Source organism: Phyllobates terribilis, unplaced genomic scaffold (assembly GCF_046119375.1).
Source record: "Phyllobates terribilis strain yellow unplaced genomic scaffold, ASM4611937v1 Scaffold_1__5_contigs__length_1240528914, whole genome shotgun sequence".
NCBI classification, from domain to species: Eukaryota; Metazoa; Chordata; class Amphibia; order Anura; family Dendrobatidae; genus Phyllobates; species Phyllobates terribilis.
The window spans coordinates 584,967,257-584,987,839 of record NW_027362761.1 but is presented as its reverse complement, the minus strand read 5'-3'; the positions used below and the strand labels follow the sequence as shown (position 1 = coordinate 584,987,839).

Sequence of the window (20,583 nt, the reverse complement as noted above, 5' to 3'; positions counted from 1 at the left end):
TATACTCCAGAGCTGCACTCACTATTCTGCTGGTGAAGTCACTGTGTACATACATTACATAACTGATCCTGTACTGATCCTGAGTTACATCCTGTATTATACTCCAGAGCTGAGCTCACTATTCTTCTGGTTCAGTCAGTGTGTACATACATTACATTACTGATCCTGAGTTACATCCTGTATTATACTCCAGAGCTGCACTCACTATTCTGCTGGTGCAGTCACTGTGTTCATACATTACATTACTGATCCTGAGTTTCATCCTGTATTATACTCCAGAGCTGCACTCACTATTCTGCTGGTGGAGTCACTGTGTACATATATTACATTACTGATCCTGAGTTACATCCTGTATTATACTCCAGAGCTGCACTCACTATTCTGCTGCTGCAGTCACTGTGTACATACATTACATTAATGATCCTGTACTGATCCTGAGTTACATCCTGTATTATCCTCCAGAGCTGCACTCACTATTCTGCTGGTGCAGTCACTGTGTACATAAATTACATTACTGATCCTCAGTTACCTCCTGTATTATACCCCAGAGCTGCACTCACTATTCTGCTGGTGCAGTCACTGTGCACATACATTACATTACTGATCCTGAGTTACATCCTGTATTATACTCCCGAGCTGCGCTCACTATTCTCCTGGTGCAGTCACTGTGCACATACATTACATTACTGATCCTGAGTTACATCCTGTATTATACTCCCGAGCTGCGCTCACTATTCTGCTGGTGCAGTCACTGTGCACATACATTACATTACTGATCCTGAGTTACATCCTGTATTATACTCCAGAGGTGCACTCACTATTCTGCTGGTGCAGTCACCGTGTACATACATTACATTACTGATCCTGAGTTTCATCCTGTATTATACTCCAGAGCTGCACTCACTATTCTGCTGGTGGAGTCACTGTGTACATATATTACATTACTGATCCTGAGTTACATCCTGTATTATACTCCAGAGCTGCACTCAATATTCTGCTGGTGCAGTCACTGTGTACATACATTACATTACTGATCCTGAGTTACATCCTGTATTATACTCCAGAGCTGCACTCACTATTCAGCTGGTGCAGTCACTGTGTACATACATTACATTACTGATCCTGTACTGATCCTGAGTTACCTCCTGTATTATACTCCAGAGCTGCACTCACTATTCTGCTGGTGCAGGCACTGTGTACATACATTACATTACTGATCCTGAGTAACATCCTGTATTATACTCCAGAGCTGCACTCACTATTCTGCTGGTACAGTCACTGTGTACATACATTACATTACTGATCCTGAGTAACATCCTGTATTATACTCCAGAGCTGCACTCACTATTCTGCTGGTGCAGTCACTGTGTACATACATTACATTACTGATCCTGTTCTGATCCTGAGTTACATCCTGTATTATACTCCAGAGCTGCACTCACTATTCTGCTGGTGTAGTCACTGTGTACATAAATTACATTACTGATCATGTACTGATCCTGAGTTACATTCTGTATTATACTCCTGAGCTGCACTCACTATTCTGCTGGTGCAGTCACTGTGTACATACATTACATTACTGATCCTGAGTTACCTCCTGTATTATACTCCAGAGCTGCACTCACTATTCTGCTGGTGCAGGCACTGTGTACATACATTACATTACTGATCCTGAGTTACATCCTGTATTATACTCCAGAGCTGCACTCACTATTCTGCTGGTGCAGTCACTGTGTACATAAATTACATTACTGATCCTGTACTGATCCTGAGTTACATCCTGTATTATACTCCAGAGCTGCACTCACTATTCTGCTGGTGCAGTCACTGTGTACATAAATTACATTACTGATCCTGTACTGATCCTGAGTTACCTCCTGTATTATACTCCAGAGCTGCACTCACTATTCTGCTGGTGCAGTCACTGTGTACATACATTACATTACTAATCCTGAGTTACATTCTGTATTATACTCCTGAGCTGCACTCACTATTCAGCTGGTGCAGTCACTGTGTACATACATTACATTACTGATCCTGTACTGATCCTGAGTTAAATCCTGTATTATACTCCAGAGCTGCACTCACTATTCTGCTGGTGCAGTCACTGTGTACATACATTACATTACTTATCCTGTACTGATCCTGAGTTACATCCTGTATTATCCTCCAAAGCTGCGCTCACTATTCTGCTGGTGCAATCACTGTGTATATACATTACATTCCTGATCCTGAGTTACATCCTGTATTATACTCCAGAGCTGCACTCACTATTCTGCTGGTGCAGTCACTGTGTACATACATTACTGATCCTGTACTGATCCTGAGTTACATCCTGTATTATACTCCAGAGCTGCACTCACTATTCTGCTGGTGAAGTCACTGTGTACATACATTACATAACTGATCCTGTACTGATCCTGAGTTACATCCTGTATTATACTCCAGAGCTGAGCTCACTATTCTTCTGGTTCAGTCAGTGTGTACATACATTACATTACTGATCCTGAGTTACATCCTGTATTATACTCCAGAGCTGCGCTCACTATTCTTCTGGTTCAGTCAGTGTGTACATACATTACATTACTGATCCTGAGTTACATCCTGTATTATACTCCAGAGCGGCACTCACTATTCTGCTGGTGCAGTCACTGTGTACATACATTACATTACTGATCCTGAGTTACATCCTGTATTATACTCCAGAGCTGCGCTCACTATTCTTCTGGTTCAGTCAGTGTGTACATACATTACATTACTGATCCTGAGTTACATCCTGTATTATACTCCAGAGCGGCACTCACTATTCTGCTGGTGCAGTCACTGTGTACATACATTACATTACTGATCCTGTACTGATCCTGAGTTACATCCTGTATTATACTCCAGAGCTGCACTCACTATTCTGCTGGTGGAGTCACTGTGTACGTACATTACATTACTGATCCTGAGTTACGTCCTGTATTATACTCCAGAGCTGCACTCACTATTCTGCTGGTGCAGTCACCGTGTACATACATTACTGATCCTGAGTTACATCCTGTATTATACTCCAGAGCTGCACTCACTATTCTGCTGGTGCAGTCACCGTGTACATACATTACATTACTGATCCTGAGTTACCTCCTGTATTATACTCCAGAGCTGCACTCACTATTCTGCTGGTGCAGTGACTGTGCACATACATTACATTACTGATCCTGAGTTACCTCCTGTATTATAATCCAGAGCTGCACTCACTATTCTGCTGGTGCAGTCACTGTGTACATACATTACATTACTGATCCTGAGTTACCTCCTGTATTATACCCCAGAGCTGCACTCACTATTCTGCTAGTGCAGTCATTGTGCACATACATTACATTACTGATCCTGAGTTACATCCTGTATTATACTCCAGAGCTGCACTCACTATTCTGCTGCTGCAGTCACTGTGTACATACATTACATTAATGATCCTGTACTGATCCTGAGTTACATCCTGTATTATCCTCCAGAGCTGCACTCACTATTCTGCTGGTGCAGTCACTGTGTACATACATTACATTACTGATCCTGAGTTACCTCCTGTATTATACCCCAGAGCTGCACTCACTATTCTGCTGGTGCAGTCACTGTGCACATACATTACATTACTGATCCTGAGTTACATCCTGTATTATACTCCCGAGCTGCGCTCACTATTCTCCTGGTGCAGTCACTGTGCACATACATTACATTACTGATCCTGAGTTACATCCTGTATTATACTCCCGAGCTGCGCTCACTATTCTGCTGGTGCAGTCACTGTGCACATACATTACATTACTGATCCTGAGTTACATCCTGTATTATACTCCAGAGGTGCACTCACTATTCTGCTGGTGCAGTCACCGTGTACATACATTACATTACTGATCCTGAGTTTCATCCTGTATTATACTCCAGAGCTGCACTCACTATTCTGCTGGTGGAGTCACTGTGTACATATATTACATTACTGATCCTGAGTTACATCCTGTATTATACTCCAGAGCTGCACTCAATATTCTGCTGGTGCAGTCACTGTGTACATACATTACATTACTGATCCTGAGTTACATCCTGTATTATACTCCAGAGCTGCACTCACTATTCAGCTGGTGCAGTCACTGTGTACATACATTACATTACTGATCCTGTACTGATCCTGAGTTACCTCCTGTATTATACTCCAGAGCTGCACTCACTATTCTGCTGGTGCAGGCACTGTGTACATACATTACATTACTGATCCTGAGTAACATCCTGTATTATACTCCAGAGCTGCACTCACTATTCTGCTGGTACAGTCACTGTGTACATACATTACATTACTGATCCTGAGTAACATCCTGTATTATACTCCAGAGCTGCACTCACTATTCTGCTGGTGCAGTCACTGTGTACATACATTACATTACTGATCCTGTTCTGATCCTGAGTTACATCCTGTATTATACTCCAGAGCTGCACTCACTATTCTGCTGGTGCAGTCACTGTGTGCATATATTGCATTACTGAACCTGAGTAACATCCTGTATTATACTCCAGAGCTGCACTCACTATTCTGCTGGTGTAGTCACTGTGTACATAAATTACATTACTGATCCTGTACTGATCCTGAGTTACATTCTGTATTATACTCCTGAGCTGCACTCACTATTCTGCTGGTGCAGTCACTGTGTACATACATTACATTACTGATCCTGAGTTACCTCCTGTATTATACTCCAGAGCTGCACTCACTATTCTGCTGGTGCAGGCACTGTGTACATACATTACATTACTGATCCTGAGTTACATCCTCTATTATACTCCAGAGCTGCACTCACTATTCTGCTGGTGCAGTCACTGTGTACATAAATTACATTACTGATCCTGTACTGATCCTGAGTTACATCCTGTATTATACTCCAGAGCTGCACTCACTATTCTGCTGGTGCAGTCACTGTGTACATATATTACATTACTGATCCTGTACTGATCCTGAGTTACCTCCTGTATTATACTCCAGAGCTGCACTCACTATTCTGCTGGTGCAGTCACTGTGTACATACATTACATTACTAATCCTGAGTTACATTCTGTATTATACTCCTGAGCTGCACTCACTATTCAGCTGGTGCAGTCACTGTGTACATACATTACTGATCCTGTACTGATCCTGAGTTAAATCCTGTATTATACTCCAGAGCTGCACTCACTATTCTGCTGGTGCAGTCACTGTGTACATACATTACTGATCCTGTACTGATCCTGAGTTACATCCTGTATTATACTCCAGAGCTGCACTCACTATTCTGCTGGTGAAGTCACTGTGTACATACATTACATAACTGATCCTGAGTTACATCCTGTATTATACTCCAGAGCTGAGCTCACTATTCTTCTGGTTCAGTCAGTGTGTACATACATTACATTACTGATCCTGAGTTACATCCTGTATTATACTCCAGAGCTGCGCTCACTATTCTTCTGGTTCAGTCAGTGTGTACATACATTACATTACTGATCCTGAGTTACATCCTGTATTATACTCCAGAGCGGCACTCACTATTCTGCTGGTGCAGTCACTGTGTACATACATTACATTACTGATCCTGTACTGATCCTGAGTTACATCCTGTATTATACTCCAGAGCTGCACTCACTATTCTGCTGGTGGAGTCACTGTGTACATACATTACATTACTGATCCTGAGTTACGTCCTGTATTATACTCCAGAGCTGCACTCACTATTCTGCTGGTGCAGTCACCGTGTACATACATTACATTACTGATCCTGAGTTACCTCCTGTATTATACTCCAGAGCTGCACTCACTATTCTGCTGGTGCAGTCACTGTGCACATACATTACATTACTGATCCTGAGTTACCTCCTGTATTATAATCCAGAGCTGCACTCACTATTCTGCTGGTGCAGTCACTGTGTACATACATTACATTACTGATCCTGAGTTACCTCCTGTATTATACCCCAGAGCTGCACTCACTATTCTGCTAGTGCAGTCATTGTGCACATACATTACATTACTGATCCTGAGTTACATCCTGTATTATACTCCAGAGCTGCACTCACTATTCTGCTGCTGCAGTCACTGTGTATATACATTACATTAATGATCCTGTACTGATCCTGAGTTACATCCTGTATTATCCTCCAGAGCTGCACTCACTATTCTGCTGGTGCAGTCACTGTGTACATACATTACATTACTGATCCTGAGTTACCTCCTGTATTATACCCCAGAGCTGCACTCACTATTCTGCTGGTGCAGTCACTGTGCACATACATTACATTACTGATCCTGAGTTACATCCTGTATTATACTCCCGAGCTGCGCTCACTATTCTCCTGGTGCAGTCACTGTGCACATACATTACATTACTGATCCTGAGTTACATCCTGTATTATACTCCCGAGCTGCGCTCACTATTCTGCTGGTGCAGTCACTGTGCACATACATTACATTACTGATCCTGAGTTACATCCTGTATTATACTCCCGAGCTGCGCTCACTATTCTCCTGGTGCAGTCACTGTGCACATACATTACATTACTGATCCTGAGTTACATCCTGTATTATACTCCCGAGCTGCGCTCACTATTCTGCTGGTGCAGTCTCTGTGCACATACATTACATTACTGATCCTGAGTTACATCCTGTATTATACTCCAGAGCTGCACTCACTATTCTGCTGGTGGAGTCACTGTGTACATACATTACATTACTGATCCTGAGTTACATCCTGTATTATACTCCAGAGCTGCACTCACTATTCTGCTGGTGCAGTCACCGTGTACATACATTACATTACTGATCCTGAGTTACATCCTGTATTATACCCCAGAGCTGCACTCACTATTCTGCTGGTGTAGTCACTGTGCACATACATTACATTACTGATCCTGAGTTACATCCTGTATTATACTCCAGGAGCTGCACTCACTATTCTGCTGGTGGAGTCACTGTGTACATACATTACATTACTGATCCTGAGTTACATCCTGTATTATACTCCAGAGCTGCACTCACTATTCTGCTGGTACAGTCACTGTGTACATACATTAGATTACTGATCCTGTACTGATCCTGAGTTACATCCTGTATTATACTCCAGAGCTGCACTCACTATTCTGCTGGTGCAGTCACTGTGTACATACATTACATTACTGATCCTGAGTTACATCCTGTATTATACCCCAGAGCTGCACTCACTATTCTGCTGGTGCAGTCACTGTGTACATACATTACATTACTGACCCTGTACTGATCCTGAGTAACATCCTGTATTATACTCCAGAGCTGCGCTCACTATTCTGCCCTCTTCCTTTCCCAGGAGAAGGAGGCGGTGTTCCTGGTGGATGATCGGCAGGTCAGGGAGATTAAGCTTCGCTCTGGGAATGTGAAGAAGACGTTACTGAAGAAGAAGAACGTTGTGAGCGTTGCCACCTCTGATAATGGTCAGTGGTCTCCTCTGCATTCGCTGACTGTTCTCCATAAATCCCCCCAGATTTTGGGACAAGAGGTGCTCACTGTAGGACAGGTGTTGTCTGATGCAGAGGGATGCTCTTCTGCGTTATCTTTTACCTGTTGCCATTCAGACATTTGAGTTATATAGTTAAAGGGGCGGTGCGGGATTTTCTGTAACAATATGATAAGATGACCATTGTGTTTCATTCCCCATCGATCCTCCGGTGCTGCACTGGTCACATGTGATTGGCTTCTCCAGTCATGTGGTCTGCTGCCGGACCCCAGAGCTGTGACCTGTCAGGCCCCATCACCAGCTCTATCAGTGTCCTCGTCCTTCCTGACCGGCAGTTGGTTGGAGAGATTTGAATATTGATACATTTGTTGATTTGAATTGTGGAATGTTTCCATGACAACACAGCAACTGACACATAATAAAGGGGAACCTGTCTGGTGACGTCACCGTCCTGTATGCCGGAGACCTCTGAGGAGTCCGGTGCGTGTTCACACTACACGGAGCAGTGCTCCAGTGGGGGTCACCACAAGCCCCTCCAGATCTCATGTCTGCCCTATTGTCTGTTACTCCCCGGACACGATCAGTGCAGCCACATGTGTGAGTTTTGGAGATGTTTAGTGGTAACCCTGTAAATTGGGAGATATCAGATCTGGCGCCGCAGGGCCGGACCCCCGGAATCATGACTCTTTATTGTGGCATATAGTAAAATGGCTCAGATGATAGCTTTCTCTTAAAGGGGTTGTCCAGCGCCGCTTCCTTCCACATTGGGAGATGAGCGGCGCCAATGATGAGGCGTCTGCAGAGACTACCCAAAATGTCTGCAGATCCGCAGGTCTTGTGCTTGTTTGCTTTTTTAATGATCACCTGCCACGTGGAGACATTGCCGGTGCAGAAGTAAGCAACGCCGGAGCGACCCTGGAAGCCCCCAGCAGCATTGGAGACTTGTGCCTGCCTCCTGCGTCTGGAAATGCGTTGGTTCCCCTTGGCCATTATATGCCGGCAGCCCGGCCCTCGCTCCCCCATGGGTCACTCGTTTCCTCATAGACTGTAATCTCTTGTCACGTCCGGATTATAATCCCGCTTCCTCGTGCTTTGCACTCAGGGGTCTGGCTGGCCGCGCTGCATCTGACGGGGGAGCTGTCCCTGTGGAACAAGGACTCGGACTGTCTGCAGATCGTTCCGGCTAATGACGTCGTCTCAGCAGACGTATCAGCGCAGGGTAAGCTCCGAGGTACCAGGGGGATGTGGGACAATCACCAGTTCTCGGGGTCTTCTCCGTCTGTGAGTCGCTGCTTCCTTCCTTCCCATGTGATCGGTGGCTGTGATTGATGGCAGCCTCCAGCACTAATGGTCGGGATTGAAGAAAACTCAGTTGTTTAACCCCTTCTGTTCTATGAGCAATGCTGATGAAGGGCAGGGTCTTCCTGTGTCCCCTCGATCACATTCAGGACTTGCTTGTTTGGGGGGGTTCTCTGACGTGTCCGTGGGCTCAGGAGATGACGTGACTTACTTATTCATCACGTCAGGAAACTCTCTGAAGTTGCACCTTTACGTCTGCGATGACGGCGGCAGAGTTCTCCTGGCAAGTCACACCGGCTCCGTCTACCTGTGGGAAAACACAGAGGAAAAATCTCAGCTTCTGTCCCAGAAGAAAAGGGTCCTGCCGAGCCGGTGGAGCCAAATAGAGCGCAGCGAGAACGTCGCCTTCCCCGATGTCACGGACAAAGAGGCGACCGTCACCGCCATCTTTATTAAGAGCGAGGTTAGTCATGAAACTGCAGCTTTCAATGGTTTCATTTCATATTCTCACCATTTTCAATATCTCTGCATGCTGTGGGTGGATGGAAACACTTGTAATTCTGTAGACAGCTGGTCCTGCTCTCTGTCCAGTGTAGACAGCGCTCTTAACACTTCAGCATCAGCTGCACATATCTCTGCTGGTTTGTTACAATGTATCCAGTGCAGACAATGCTCTGTGAGCGAAACACATCAGCAGCAGCTGCACAGATCTCTGCTGGATTGTTACAATGTATCCAGTGCAGACAATGCTCTGTGAGCGAAACACATCAGCAGCAGCTGTACAGATCTCTGCTGGATTGTTACAATGTATCCAGTGCAGACAATGCTCTGTGAGCGAAACACATCAGCAGCAGCTGCACAGATCTCTGCTGGATTGTTACAATGTATCCAGTGCAGACAATGCTCTGTGAGCTAAACACATCAGCAGCAGCTGCACAGATCTCTGCTGGATTATTACAATGTATCCAGTGTATACAATGCTCTGTGAGCCAAACACATCAGCAGCAGCTGCACAGATCTCTGCTGGATTGTTACAATGTATCCAGTGTAGACAATGCTCTGTGAGCTAAACACATCAGAAGCTGCTGCACAGATCTCTGCTGGATTGTTACAATGTATCCAGTGTAGACAATGCTCTGTGAGTGAAACACATCAGCAGCAGCTGCACAGATCTCTGCTGGATTGTTACAATGTATCCAGTGTAGACAATGCTCTGTGAGTGAAACACATCAGCAGCAGCTGCACAGATCTCTGCTGGTTTGTTACAATGTATCAGTCCTGAATGTTTATCTCATTGTCTGCACTGGATACATTGTATCCACCTCTCGTCAGTGTACAGGGTGACTGTACAGGAGTGTTCTCATTCACTGACAGCAAGTAGACGTTGAAAATGAGTAAGAATAGAAAGATAAAGTGAATTGGAAAGTTGTAGAAAGTTTCATTTCTTTTCCCACTGACTTTCTCCCATTCTGCAATTACGGTCAAAGGGGTTGACCAGTCACAAGATATTAATGTCCTTCCCTTGTGGATTTAGCGCCCCTCACTGGTCACCTGCTTGTAGCTCTGGCACCAACTGGATGTATCATTGAATGGACCTGCACAGCACAGCTCTGTTGTGTAGCGGCCGCTGCCGAGCGCTGCAGAGCAGATCCTATTCCACAGCTCCTTTCATTGCTTGCCGTCTGTTATCAGCTGATCGGTGTCGGAGCCCCTACTGATCTGATATTGATGGCCTGTCCTATGGATAGCTCATCTGTATTTTTGTGTCCAGACAACCCTAACTGACCACAGAATTCAAAGAAAATAAGAACAATATGTGAAAAATCCAAAGTGCATAGTTTTACTACTGCTGTAACAGACTTTTCACCCGGCGTTCAGACAGTCCAGCTTTTTATGGGGCTGTAGCCATCTTGGCCCCCGTCCTCCCCTCTGCCCTGCCCGCTGAGCAGTGTCGGTGAGACGCTTTCTTCTCTTCCGTAGGTGTTGGGTGATTGCTGTCTGTGCACATTCGTCTTCTATTCAGGATCGCGGCTGGTGATGACTTTCCTGGCTCTACAATGGTGCGAGAAAGATCAGAAACAGCTCAGGTAAATGCTTTGGGACACCAAACTTTATAAAAAATAAATAGATAAAACATTTTTGTTTTCTTTTACTGTTTTATAACTCTCACAAGTGTTTTTTTTTTTTTTTTTTCCTAAGCAAATATATTTCTAAAGCTTTTATTGACATGAAATTCTCACCAGATGTCGGTAACAACCCGTCCAATTCACACAGGCATAGAAATCACCATAGATGTCCATTAATTAAGTTATATGTAACAATGAGAAATGCCACAGGGAAAAAGTATTGAACACATGAAGAAAGAGAGGTGCAAAAAACCCTGGAAATTCCTGACACCGTCTGAAATCTATCAGTAATTAGAAAGCAATCCGGCCACTTAGTGACAAATAATATCAGCTGGTTCAACTGATGGACTATGAAAAGGTGTCTTATTATCAAGGTGCCACACAAGAAACATCTCATGATGGATAATACCAGTGAGCCGTCTCAAGACCTTCACAACCTTATTGCTGCTAAACATACTGATGGCATTGGTTACAGAAGAATTCCTAAACTACTGAAGGATCCAGTGAGCAATGTTGGGGCCATAATCCTCAAGTGGAAAGAACATCATTCACCATAAACCGGCCACGAACAGGTGCTAGAAATCAGACATAGGAGTGAAAAGAATTATCAGAAGAGCTGTCAAAAAGCCAAGGACGACCTGTGGAGATCTACAGAAAGAGCTGGAATCAGCAGGTACAATTGTTTCACAGAAAACAATAAGTATTGCACCAACCTCCATGGCCTGTATGCTCGCTCACCACGCAACCTCCATGGCCTGTGTGCTCGCTCACCACGCAACCTCCATGGCCTGTATGGACGCTCACCACGCAACCTCCATGGCCTGTATGGACGCTGACAACGCAACCTCCATGGCCTGTATGCACCCTCACCACCCAACCTCCATGGCCTGTATGCACGCTCACCACCCAACCTCCATGGCCTGTATGCACCCTCACCACCCAACCTCCATGGCCTGTATGCACGCTCACCACCCAACCTCCATGGCCTGTATGCACGCTCACCACCCAACCTCCATGGCCTGTATGCACGCTCACCACCCAACCTCCATGGCCTGTATGCACGCTCACCACCCAACCTCCATGGCCTGTATGCACGCTCACCACCCAACCTCCATGGCCTGTATGCACGCTCACCACCCAACCTCCATGGCCTGTATGCACCCTCACCACCCAACCTCCATGGTCTGTATGCACGCTCACCACCTAACCTCCATGGCCTGTATGCACGCTCACCACCCAACCTCCATGGCCTGTATGCACGCTCACCACCCAACCTCCATGGCCTGTATGCACGCTCACCACCCAACCTCCATGGCCTGTATGCACGCTCACCACCCAACCTCCATGGCCTGTATGCACGCTCACCACCCAACCTCCATGGCCTGTATGCACCCTCACCACCCATCCTCCATGGCCTGTATGCATCCTCACCACCCAACCTCCATGGCCTGTATGCACCCTCACCACCCAACCTCCATGGCCTGTATGCACGCTCACCACCCAACCTCCATGGCCTGTATGCACGCTCACCACCCAACCTCCATGGCCTGTATGCACGCTCACCACACAACCTCCATGGCCTGTATGCACGCTCACCACCCAACCTCCATGGCCTGTATGCACGCTCACCACCCAACCTCCATGGCCTGTATGCACGCTCACCACCCAACCTCCATGGCCTGTATGCACGCTCACCACCCAACCTCCATGGCCTGTATGCACGCTCACCACCCAACCTCCATGGCCTGTATGCACGCTCACCACCCAACCTCCATGGCCTGTATGCACGCTCACCACCCAACCTCCATGGCCTGTATGCACGCTCACCACCCAACCTCCATGGCCTGTATGCACGCTCACCACCCAACCTCCATGGCCTGTATGCACGCTCACCACCCAACCTCCATGGCCTGTATGCACGCTCACCACCCAACCTCCATGGCCTGTATGCACGCTCACCACCCAACCTCCATGGCCTGTATGCACGCTCACCACCCAACCTCCATGGCCTGTATGCACGCTCACCACCCAACCTCCATGGCCTGTATGCACGCTCACCACCCAACCTCCATGGCCTGTATGCACGCTCACCACCCAACCTCCATGGCCTGTATGCACGCTCACCACCCAACCTCCATGGCCTGTATGCACGCTCACCACCCAACCTCCATGGCCTGTATGCACGCTCACCACGCATGTTCAAGCATGTTTAAAGTTTGCTCAACAAAATTTAGACAAGCCTGTGAAATACCAGGAGAATATAGTCTGGTCAGATATGACCAAAAGTGAACTCTTTGGATACCATAATACCACCATGTTTTGAGGCCAAAAGACACTGCACATCACCCCAAAACACCATACCAACAGTGAGTTTTGGAGGTGGAAACGTTATGGCGTGGGGCTGTTTTTCAGCATACAACACTGGCAAACTTCATATAACTGAAGGAAGGATGAATGGACAAATGTACCGAGACCTTCTGGATAAAAATCTGCTGCCATCTACCAGGATGATGAAGATGAAATGAGGGTGGACAGCCAAGGAAACACTCAACTGGTTTCAGAGAGAGAAAATAAAGTGGCTAGAAGAGTCGAGCCAATATTGAAAATATATGGAAGGAACTGAAGCTCAGATGTCATAGATGGAGCCCACGGGAGCTTCAGGATGTGGAGAGCGTTTGTGTAAAAGAAGGGGCCAAAATCACAGCTGAGCAATGCCTGCGACTAGTTTCTCCATACAGGAGGCGTCTTGATGCTTCATCACCAACAAAGGCTTTTGTATGAAGTATTAAATACATTTCAGTAAGCGTGTTCAATACTCTTTCCCTGCGTCATTTCTCATTATTGCACATAATTTCTTCTTTTAGTGCGGCCCCCTACCACGTCCACTGGACTCAGCAGGACTGCTCTGTGCTCAGCATCGCTCCAGCCTGTGCACCCGTGAAATCCCGAGGCGCTCTGCTTGCTCTCTTCTCCAGAGATGGATTGGTCCTCACCTTGGCATTAAACCAAAAAGACCCCAAGGTACCGGTTACTAATGACTCCCCCCTCCAGGACTGTCTGCCGTGTGTGGTGGGATCATGTTCTCCTTTCTTCTTGCAGGAGACCCGCATCCTCTATATAAACACTATGAACTTGGTGACCGTGTGCGGCAGCTTGAGGGGATGCGGCAGTAGGGATCAACTGATCCCATCAAGGCTCCTAAGGTCAGAGAAGGATCTGTCCTCTAAGTTAAAAAATCCCATTTTTAAGTGGTACTCTAAAATGTCAAAAAATATATTAATGATCCAATCTGTGGGGATGCAACTCCTAGCATCTGGCAAACCTATTTTAAAGGGATATATTTAGGGATATACAGATGGATATTGTCCGATAGATCTTGTAAATACAAGCACTTTTGCAGTTTACTGCTTATTAAATTTTTCAGCCGTTCTTAAGATATTAACAATTTTCTTTCATTTACAATTCGTTGCCTCGGAGACCGACCACCACCGCTGCTGTCTGGATTGTAAGCACTGCGCTGAAACTGGCCGGGATTTGGAGGTAACGGAACGCTCAAGAGATCCTGACCAGATTCAAGACTCTGCTTACAAGCTCAATAGAAAACCACTTGTAATTATTGTTCGTGTCTTGTTGTTCAGCAGCGGTGGTCGGTCTCCAAGACAACAAGTTGTAAATAAAAGGAAATTAGTAATACCTCAAGAACGGCTGAAAATTTTAATAAGCAATAAATTGTAAAAGTGCTCGGAATTTACAACCTCTATCTGACAATATCCATCATTGGAGATGGGGATGTGACCCTTTAAGGTGTCGTCTTTGCTTTCGCAGGTCTTACTGGGTGGCCGACATGTCATGGACGGCAGGGAGTCTGTTCCTAGCCTGTATACTGAAGAGAGGGTCTCTGCTCCTGCTGACTCGTATGGGGGAGCTCCTGACTCTGACAACCTCTGGCTGTAGTGTGGAATTTGGCCCGGCCGAGTTTATTCCACTTCATCCCTTTATTATGTACAGGTTAGCGCTTCATATCTGATTATATACATGGAGAGCGGTGAGTGACAGCGCTGCAGGATCTGAGCCCGACACCTGGGGGTGTACTTATTATAGTGTGTACACTACATGGTTCTGTATGTGCTCTCCTGATCACAGCCACATTGCTTGGTGAACATTTCATTGTGCCCCTTTAATCCCTTCCCAGCAGTGTCCCCTCTTATTGAGGTACAGCTGCAGAATAGTGAGTGCAGCTCTGGAGTATAATATAGGATGTAACTCAGGATCAGTAATGTAATGTATGTACACAGTGACTCCACCAGCAGAATAGTGAGTGCAGCTCTGGAGTATAATACAGGATGTAACTCAGGATCAGTACAGGATCAGTAATGTAATGTATGTACACAGTGACTGCACCAGCAGAATAGTGAGTGCAGCTCTGGAGTATAATACAGGATGTAACTCAGGATCAGTAATGTAATGTATGAACACAGTGAGTGCACCAGCAGAATAGTGAGTGCAGCTCTGGAGTATAATACAGGATGTAACTCAGGATCAGTACAGGGTCAGTAATGTAATGTATGTACACAGTGACTGCACCAGCAGAATAGTGAGTGCAGCTCTGGAGTATAATACAGGATGTAACTCAGGATCAGTACAGGATCAGTAATGTAATGTATGTACACAGTGACTGCACCAGCAGAATAGTGAGTGCAGCTCTGGAGTATAATACAGGATGTAACTCAGGATCAGTAATGTAATGTATGTACACAGTGACTGCACCAGCAGAATAGTGAGTGCAGCTCTGGAGTATATAATATGGGATAATATTCCTGTCCATTCTCCATCTCTCTGTCATTCTTTGCTGTCGTTCATTTCTTCTTCCGGTGTTCTCCGTCTTCTCTGGTTTTCCGTTGCCTTCTTGTGTCCTCCATTTATTTCTCGCTCATGCTTTTCTCATTCTAGCCTTTTCTCACCTCTCCTCTCGCTGACGTACAGCGCGTGTAAGTATAACGATCTTCTCGCTCAGTTTCTAGCAGATTGTCACCGCTGTTCTCTGTTTTATGTTTTGCTATTTTTACTGAGCGAGGACAGAAGGGATAAAAGATGGAAAATGCCCCCACAAATAATAAAGTTTCCTAAACCTTCTCTTTAGTCTCTTCTGATTTTTCTTTTGTTTAACTTTACAAATAAGGCTGTGTGCCCACTATGCGTTTTTCAAGCGTTTTTGCCACGGAATTTCCTCTGCGAAAACGCTTAAAAAAACTGCTTGGTAATCCGTGCCCCATGGTCCCCAATGATAATCCGCATATGCTGTGCACATGCTGCGGAAATTTCCACTGCGGATTATCATTGCGGAAAAATACGCGGCATGTCCATTAATTTTGCGGACACGCAGCGTAATTGCCGCCATGGACTTGCATTGAATCGCTTAATATCCACATGACTACATGTGCACACACGGATATGAAGCCATTCAATGTGCGGATGGTACCCGGGTTTGGAGAAGAGGAGACGCTCATCCGGACCCGGGTACCATAGTACCTGTAAAAAAAAAAAGAATTTAAAATAAAAAATAAACATATACTTACCTACTGATGGCCCCCGGTCTTCTCTCCGCTGCGTCCGGTCTCTTGTGCGGCTCTCGGTGGTGTGAAAGGACCTGCAGTGACGTCATTTAGTCATGTGACAGGTCACGCGACCGACGACGTCATGGCAGGTCCTTTCATACCACCGGGAGCCGTACAAGCGACCGGACGGAGCGGAGAAAATACCGGGGGCCTTCAGAAGGTGAGTATTTACCCCCTTTGTTTGCTCTGCCTTTAAAAATGAAACAGATCAGCAGGAGATTAACCCTGTGTTCACTGCAGCGTTTTTTATAAGACTGTATGCAGGTTTGTTTCCTAAAAGAGATCGGTAAATTGCATAGTGAGCTGAGGTGTCGTCACAATGTGCTTTTTACTAAATCATCGTTGTATTCAGTAAAACTGCAGACTTGGGGTTCGCCAATCTCTCCCTTCACTCATGCAGACCCCCGGTGCCGGTTCCAGAGGTTTCTAATCCCGGCGACTCGCTGGGTTCGGTGGCATCAGAGTCGGATGTCACGAGGCAGAGATACTCTGTGACCTGTCACCCTCGTCTGCCGTACATCATGGCGTCCGACGGATACATGGTGACCGCGCTGCGCTTCGCAGATAACCTGTCGCCGCAGATCTTCATGAAGACCCTACTGGTGGACGCGGCGCGGAGGCTGGAGGACGTGCGGCAGAAGCTGCAGATAGGAAAGGTATTAGTGCCGCGGCACGGTGTCATAGTGTCACCAGACGTGCCGCCATCTTCATTTCCCTTTTTTGCTTGATATAATTATCTGAATTTAATACTTTTTTACACTTTTACTGACGACAGACTAAAACTTCTCTCTGTCGAAGCCCCTGGAAGAATGAACATCCGGAGAAGAAAAAGGCAACGCCGCCACTATGACTTCTGTGTCTGCTCCATAACGGGTATTTTTTTTTTTTCTGCAGTCACGGAAGAATGGGATGAGACTGCGGACGCTTTCTTCATTGCAAGCCACGTTATTGAGAGACCCTTGGAAGACCCCCTCTGGTGCACTGTCCACCATTCCCAGCTTCCTGCAAGAAGAGGAGGAGATGTGCGGACAGCTGGAAAAGTTGCTGGCTCAGGTAGATGAGCGCGGACAGAGAGGTCTCCTGATATCGGTGGGGTGATTGACTGGATGAACATTCCTGCAGGTGACGAGCGGCGTCAGGCAGCTGCTTTCCTCCTCTCCCCGGTTGTAATGAGCACGAACGCTCGGCTGAGCATGAACGTCACTGGTGAATGTTGTGTTACTTTGCATTACTTTTTTCTTTTGCTATACATCAGCTGTTTTTGTGTTTTTTTTCAGGAGGACAGCGAGGAGTCGGATGATTATATTCCTGCCTCTCCTGCGGATGGCGCGTATGGCAGAGCCGAGCACGGCAGACTTGAATTTGCTTCCATGTTTGATACCATCCACGCCAGTGACCCATCTCCTGGGAAGAGCGATGTGATCGGCGAGCTGCGGCACGCACAGAGGGCCCTCATGACGGCGTGGGCGACGGGGGTGTCCGTGGGCGGCGCGGCACAGACGGGCACCCTGCTTCACTACACGGTGGGCTGCCTCATCCACTTCATGTCCATTCTTCAGAATCCCAAATGTCCGACGCTCAAAGCGGATAAACCTTCTAAAAAGAAAGCGAGAGGCGACCCCTGGATGTGGTACGTCGCCATATTCCACCAGTGTCTTACTGGTCTGTACTGGGACGTGGCTCCACGGCAGACTGTCGGGCACGTGATGAAGCTGAGCGCAGAGACCCTCCGGCTGATCCTCTCCCAGCACCGGACGCGCCTCTCCAAGAGTCTCCTGGAAAGCTTCTGCTTGTTACAGATGATGTCCCGCAGCCTGAGCGCAATTTACACATCCAGATTACAGTCTGTGTCCTCCGCGTCTGCAGTGGACGACGCTACTTATCTGGGGACCCCCGTATTCCAAGCCATAAAACAACCAGTCATGGGGTCACCTCTTCAGTGTATTCTTCAGGAGCCCCCGAATATAGCAGGCGACACTACGAAATACGAGAAAAGGTACAAAGCTGTACAGTGATCAGCGGCTCTGCATCTGTGTGAGCGCCACTTATCCCTCTATATTACAGGCTGGCCGTGCTCTGGCGTCTCCTGTACTATCCTTATTGTATTACAGGCTGGCCGTGTTCTGGGGTCTCCTGTATTATCCTCTCTCTGTATTACAGGCTGGCCGTGCTCTGGCGTCTCCTGTATTATCCTCTCTCTGTATTACAGGCTGGCCGTGCTCTGGCGTCTCCTGTATTATCCTCTCTTTGTATTACAGGCTGGCCGTGCTCTTGCGTCTCCTGTATTATCCTCTCTCTGTATTACAGGCTGGCCGTGCTCTGGCATCTCCTGTATTATCCTCTCTCTGTATTATAGGCTGGCCGTGCTCTGGCGTCTCCTGTATTATCCTCTCTCTGTATTACAGGCTGGCCATGCTCTGGCGTCTCCTGTATTATCCTCTCTCTGTATTACAGGCTGGCCGTGCTCTGGCGTCCCCTGTATGATCCTCTCTCTGTATTACAGGCTGGCCGTGCTCTGGCGTCTCCTGTATTATCCTCTCTCTGTATTACAGGCTGGCCGTGCTCTGGGGTCTCCTGTATTATCCTCTCTCTGTATTACAGGCTGGCCGTGCTCTGGCGTCTCCTGTACTATCCTCTCTCTGTATTACAGGCTGGCCGTGCTCTGGCGTCTCCTGTATTGTCCTCTCTCTGTATTACAGGCTGGCCGTGCTCTGGTGTCTCCTGTATTATCCTCTCTCTGTATTACAGGCTGGCCGTGCTCTGGGGTCTCCTGTATTATCCTCTCTCTGTATTACAGGCTGGCCGTGCTCTGGTGTCTCCTGTATTATCCTCTCTCTGTATTACAGGCTGGCCGTGCTCTGGCATCTCCTGTATGATCCTCTCTCTGTATTACAGGCTGGCCGTGCTCTGGCATCTCCTGTATGATCCTCTCTCTGTATTACAGGCTGGCCGTGCTCTGGCATCTCCTGTATGATCCTCTCTCTGTATTACAGGCTGGCCGTGCTCTGGCATCTCCTGTATGATCCTCTCTCTGTATTACAGGCTGGCCGTGTTCTGGTGTCTCCTGTATTATCCTCTTTGTATTACAGGCTGGCCGTGCTCTGGCGTCTCCTGTATTATCCTCTCTGTATTACAGGCTGGCCGTGCTCTGGCATCTCCTGTATGATCCTCTCTCTGTATTACAGGCTGGCCGTGCTCTGGGATCTCCTGTATTATCCTCTCTCTGTATTACAGGCTGGCCGTGCTCTGGCATCTCCTGTATTATCCTCTCTCTGTATTACAGGCTGGCCGTGCTCTGGGGTCTCCTGTATTATCCTCTCTCTGTATTACAGGCTGGCCGTGCTCTGGCGTCTCCTGTATTATCCTCTCTGTATTACAGGCTGGCCGTGCTCTGGTGTCTCCTGTATTATCCTCTCTCTGTATTACAGGCTGGCCGTGCTCTGGCGTCTCCTGTATTATCCTCTCTCTGTATTACAGGCTGGCCGTGCTCTGGTGTCTCCTGTATTATCCTCTCTCTGTATTACAGGCTGGCCGTGCTCTGGGGTCTCCTGTATTATCCTCTCTCTGTATTACAGGCTGGCCGTGCTCTGGCGTCTCCTGTATTATCCTCTCTGTATTACAGGCTGGCCGTGCTCTGGCGTCTCCTGTATTATCCTCTCTCTGTATTACAGGCTGGCCGTGCTCTGGTGTCTCCTGTATTATCCTCTCTCTGTATTACAGGCTGGCCGTGCTCTGGCATCTCCTGTATGATCCTCTCTCTGTATTACAGGCTGGCCGTGCTCTGGCATCTCCTGTATGATCCTCTCTCTGTATTACAGGCTGGCCGTGCTCTGGCATCTCCTGTATGATCCTCTCTCTGTATTACAGGCTGGCCGTGTTCTGGTGTCTCCTGTATTATCCTCTTTGTATTACAGGCTGGCCGTGCTCTGGCGTCTCCTGTATTATCCTCTCTGTATTACAGGCTGGCCGTGCTCTGGCATCTCCTGTATGATCCTCTCTCTGTATTACAGGCTGGCCGTGCTCTGGGATCTCCTGTATTATCCTCTCTCTGTA

At 47.1% G+C, this 20,583-nt stretch overlaps 1 protein-coding gene across 4 annotated transcripts in view; it reads left to right on the top strand.

Annotated features, from left to right (window-relative positions):
• CPLANE1 (ciliogenesis and planar polarity effector complex subunit 1) overlaps positions 1-20,583 on the top strand; it is a 99,378-nt gene that overhangs the window by 22,134 nt on the left and 56,661 nt on the right. For all 4 annotated transcript variants that reach the window (XM_073681768.1, XM_073681748.1, XM_073681757.1 and 1 more), the window contains exons 2-11: positions 7,344-7,467; positions 8,593-8,709; positions 9,017-9,252; positions 10,770-10,876; positions 13,780-13,936; positions 14,015-14,118; positions 14,741-14,923; positions 16,931-17,186; positions 17,425-17,583; positions 17,808-18,526. In XM_073681768.1, coding sequence (XP_073537869.1) covers positions 7,344-7,467; positions 8,593-8,709; positions 9,017-9,252; positions 10,770-10,876; positions 13,780-13,936; positions 14,015-14,118; positions 14,741-14,923; positions 16,931-17,186; positions 17,425-17,583; positions 17,808-18,526 — 2,162 coding nt within the window. The remainder of the gene's footprint in view (positions 1-7,343; positions 7,468-8,592; positions 8,710-9,016; positions 9,253-10,769; positions 10,877-13,779; positions 13,937-14,014; positions 14,119-14,740; positions 14,924-16,930; positions 17,187-17,424; positions 17,584-17,807; positions 18,527-20,583) is intronic.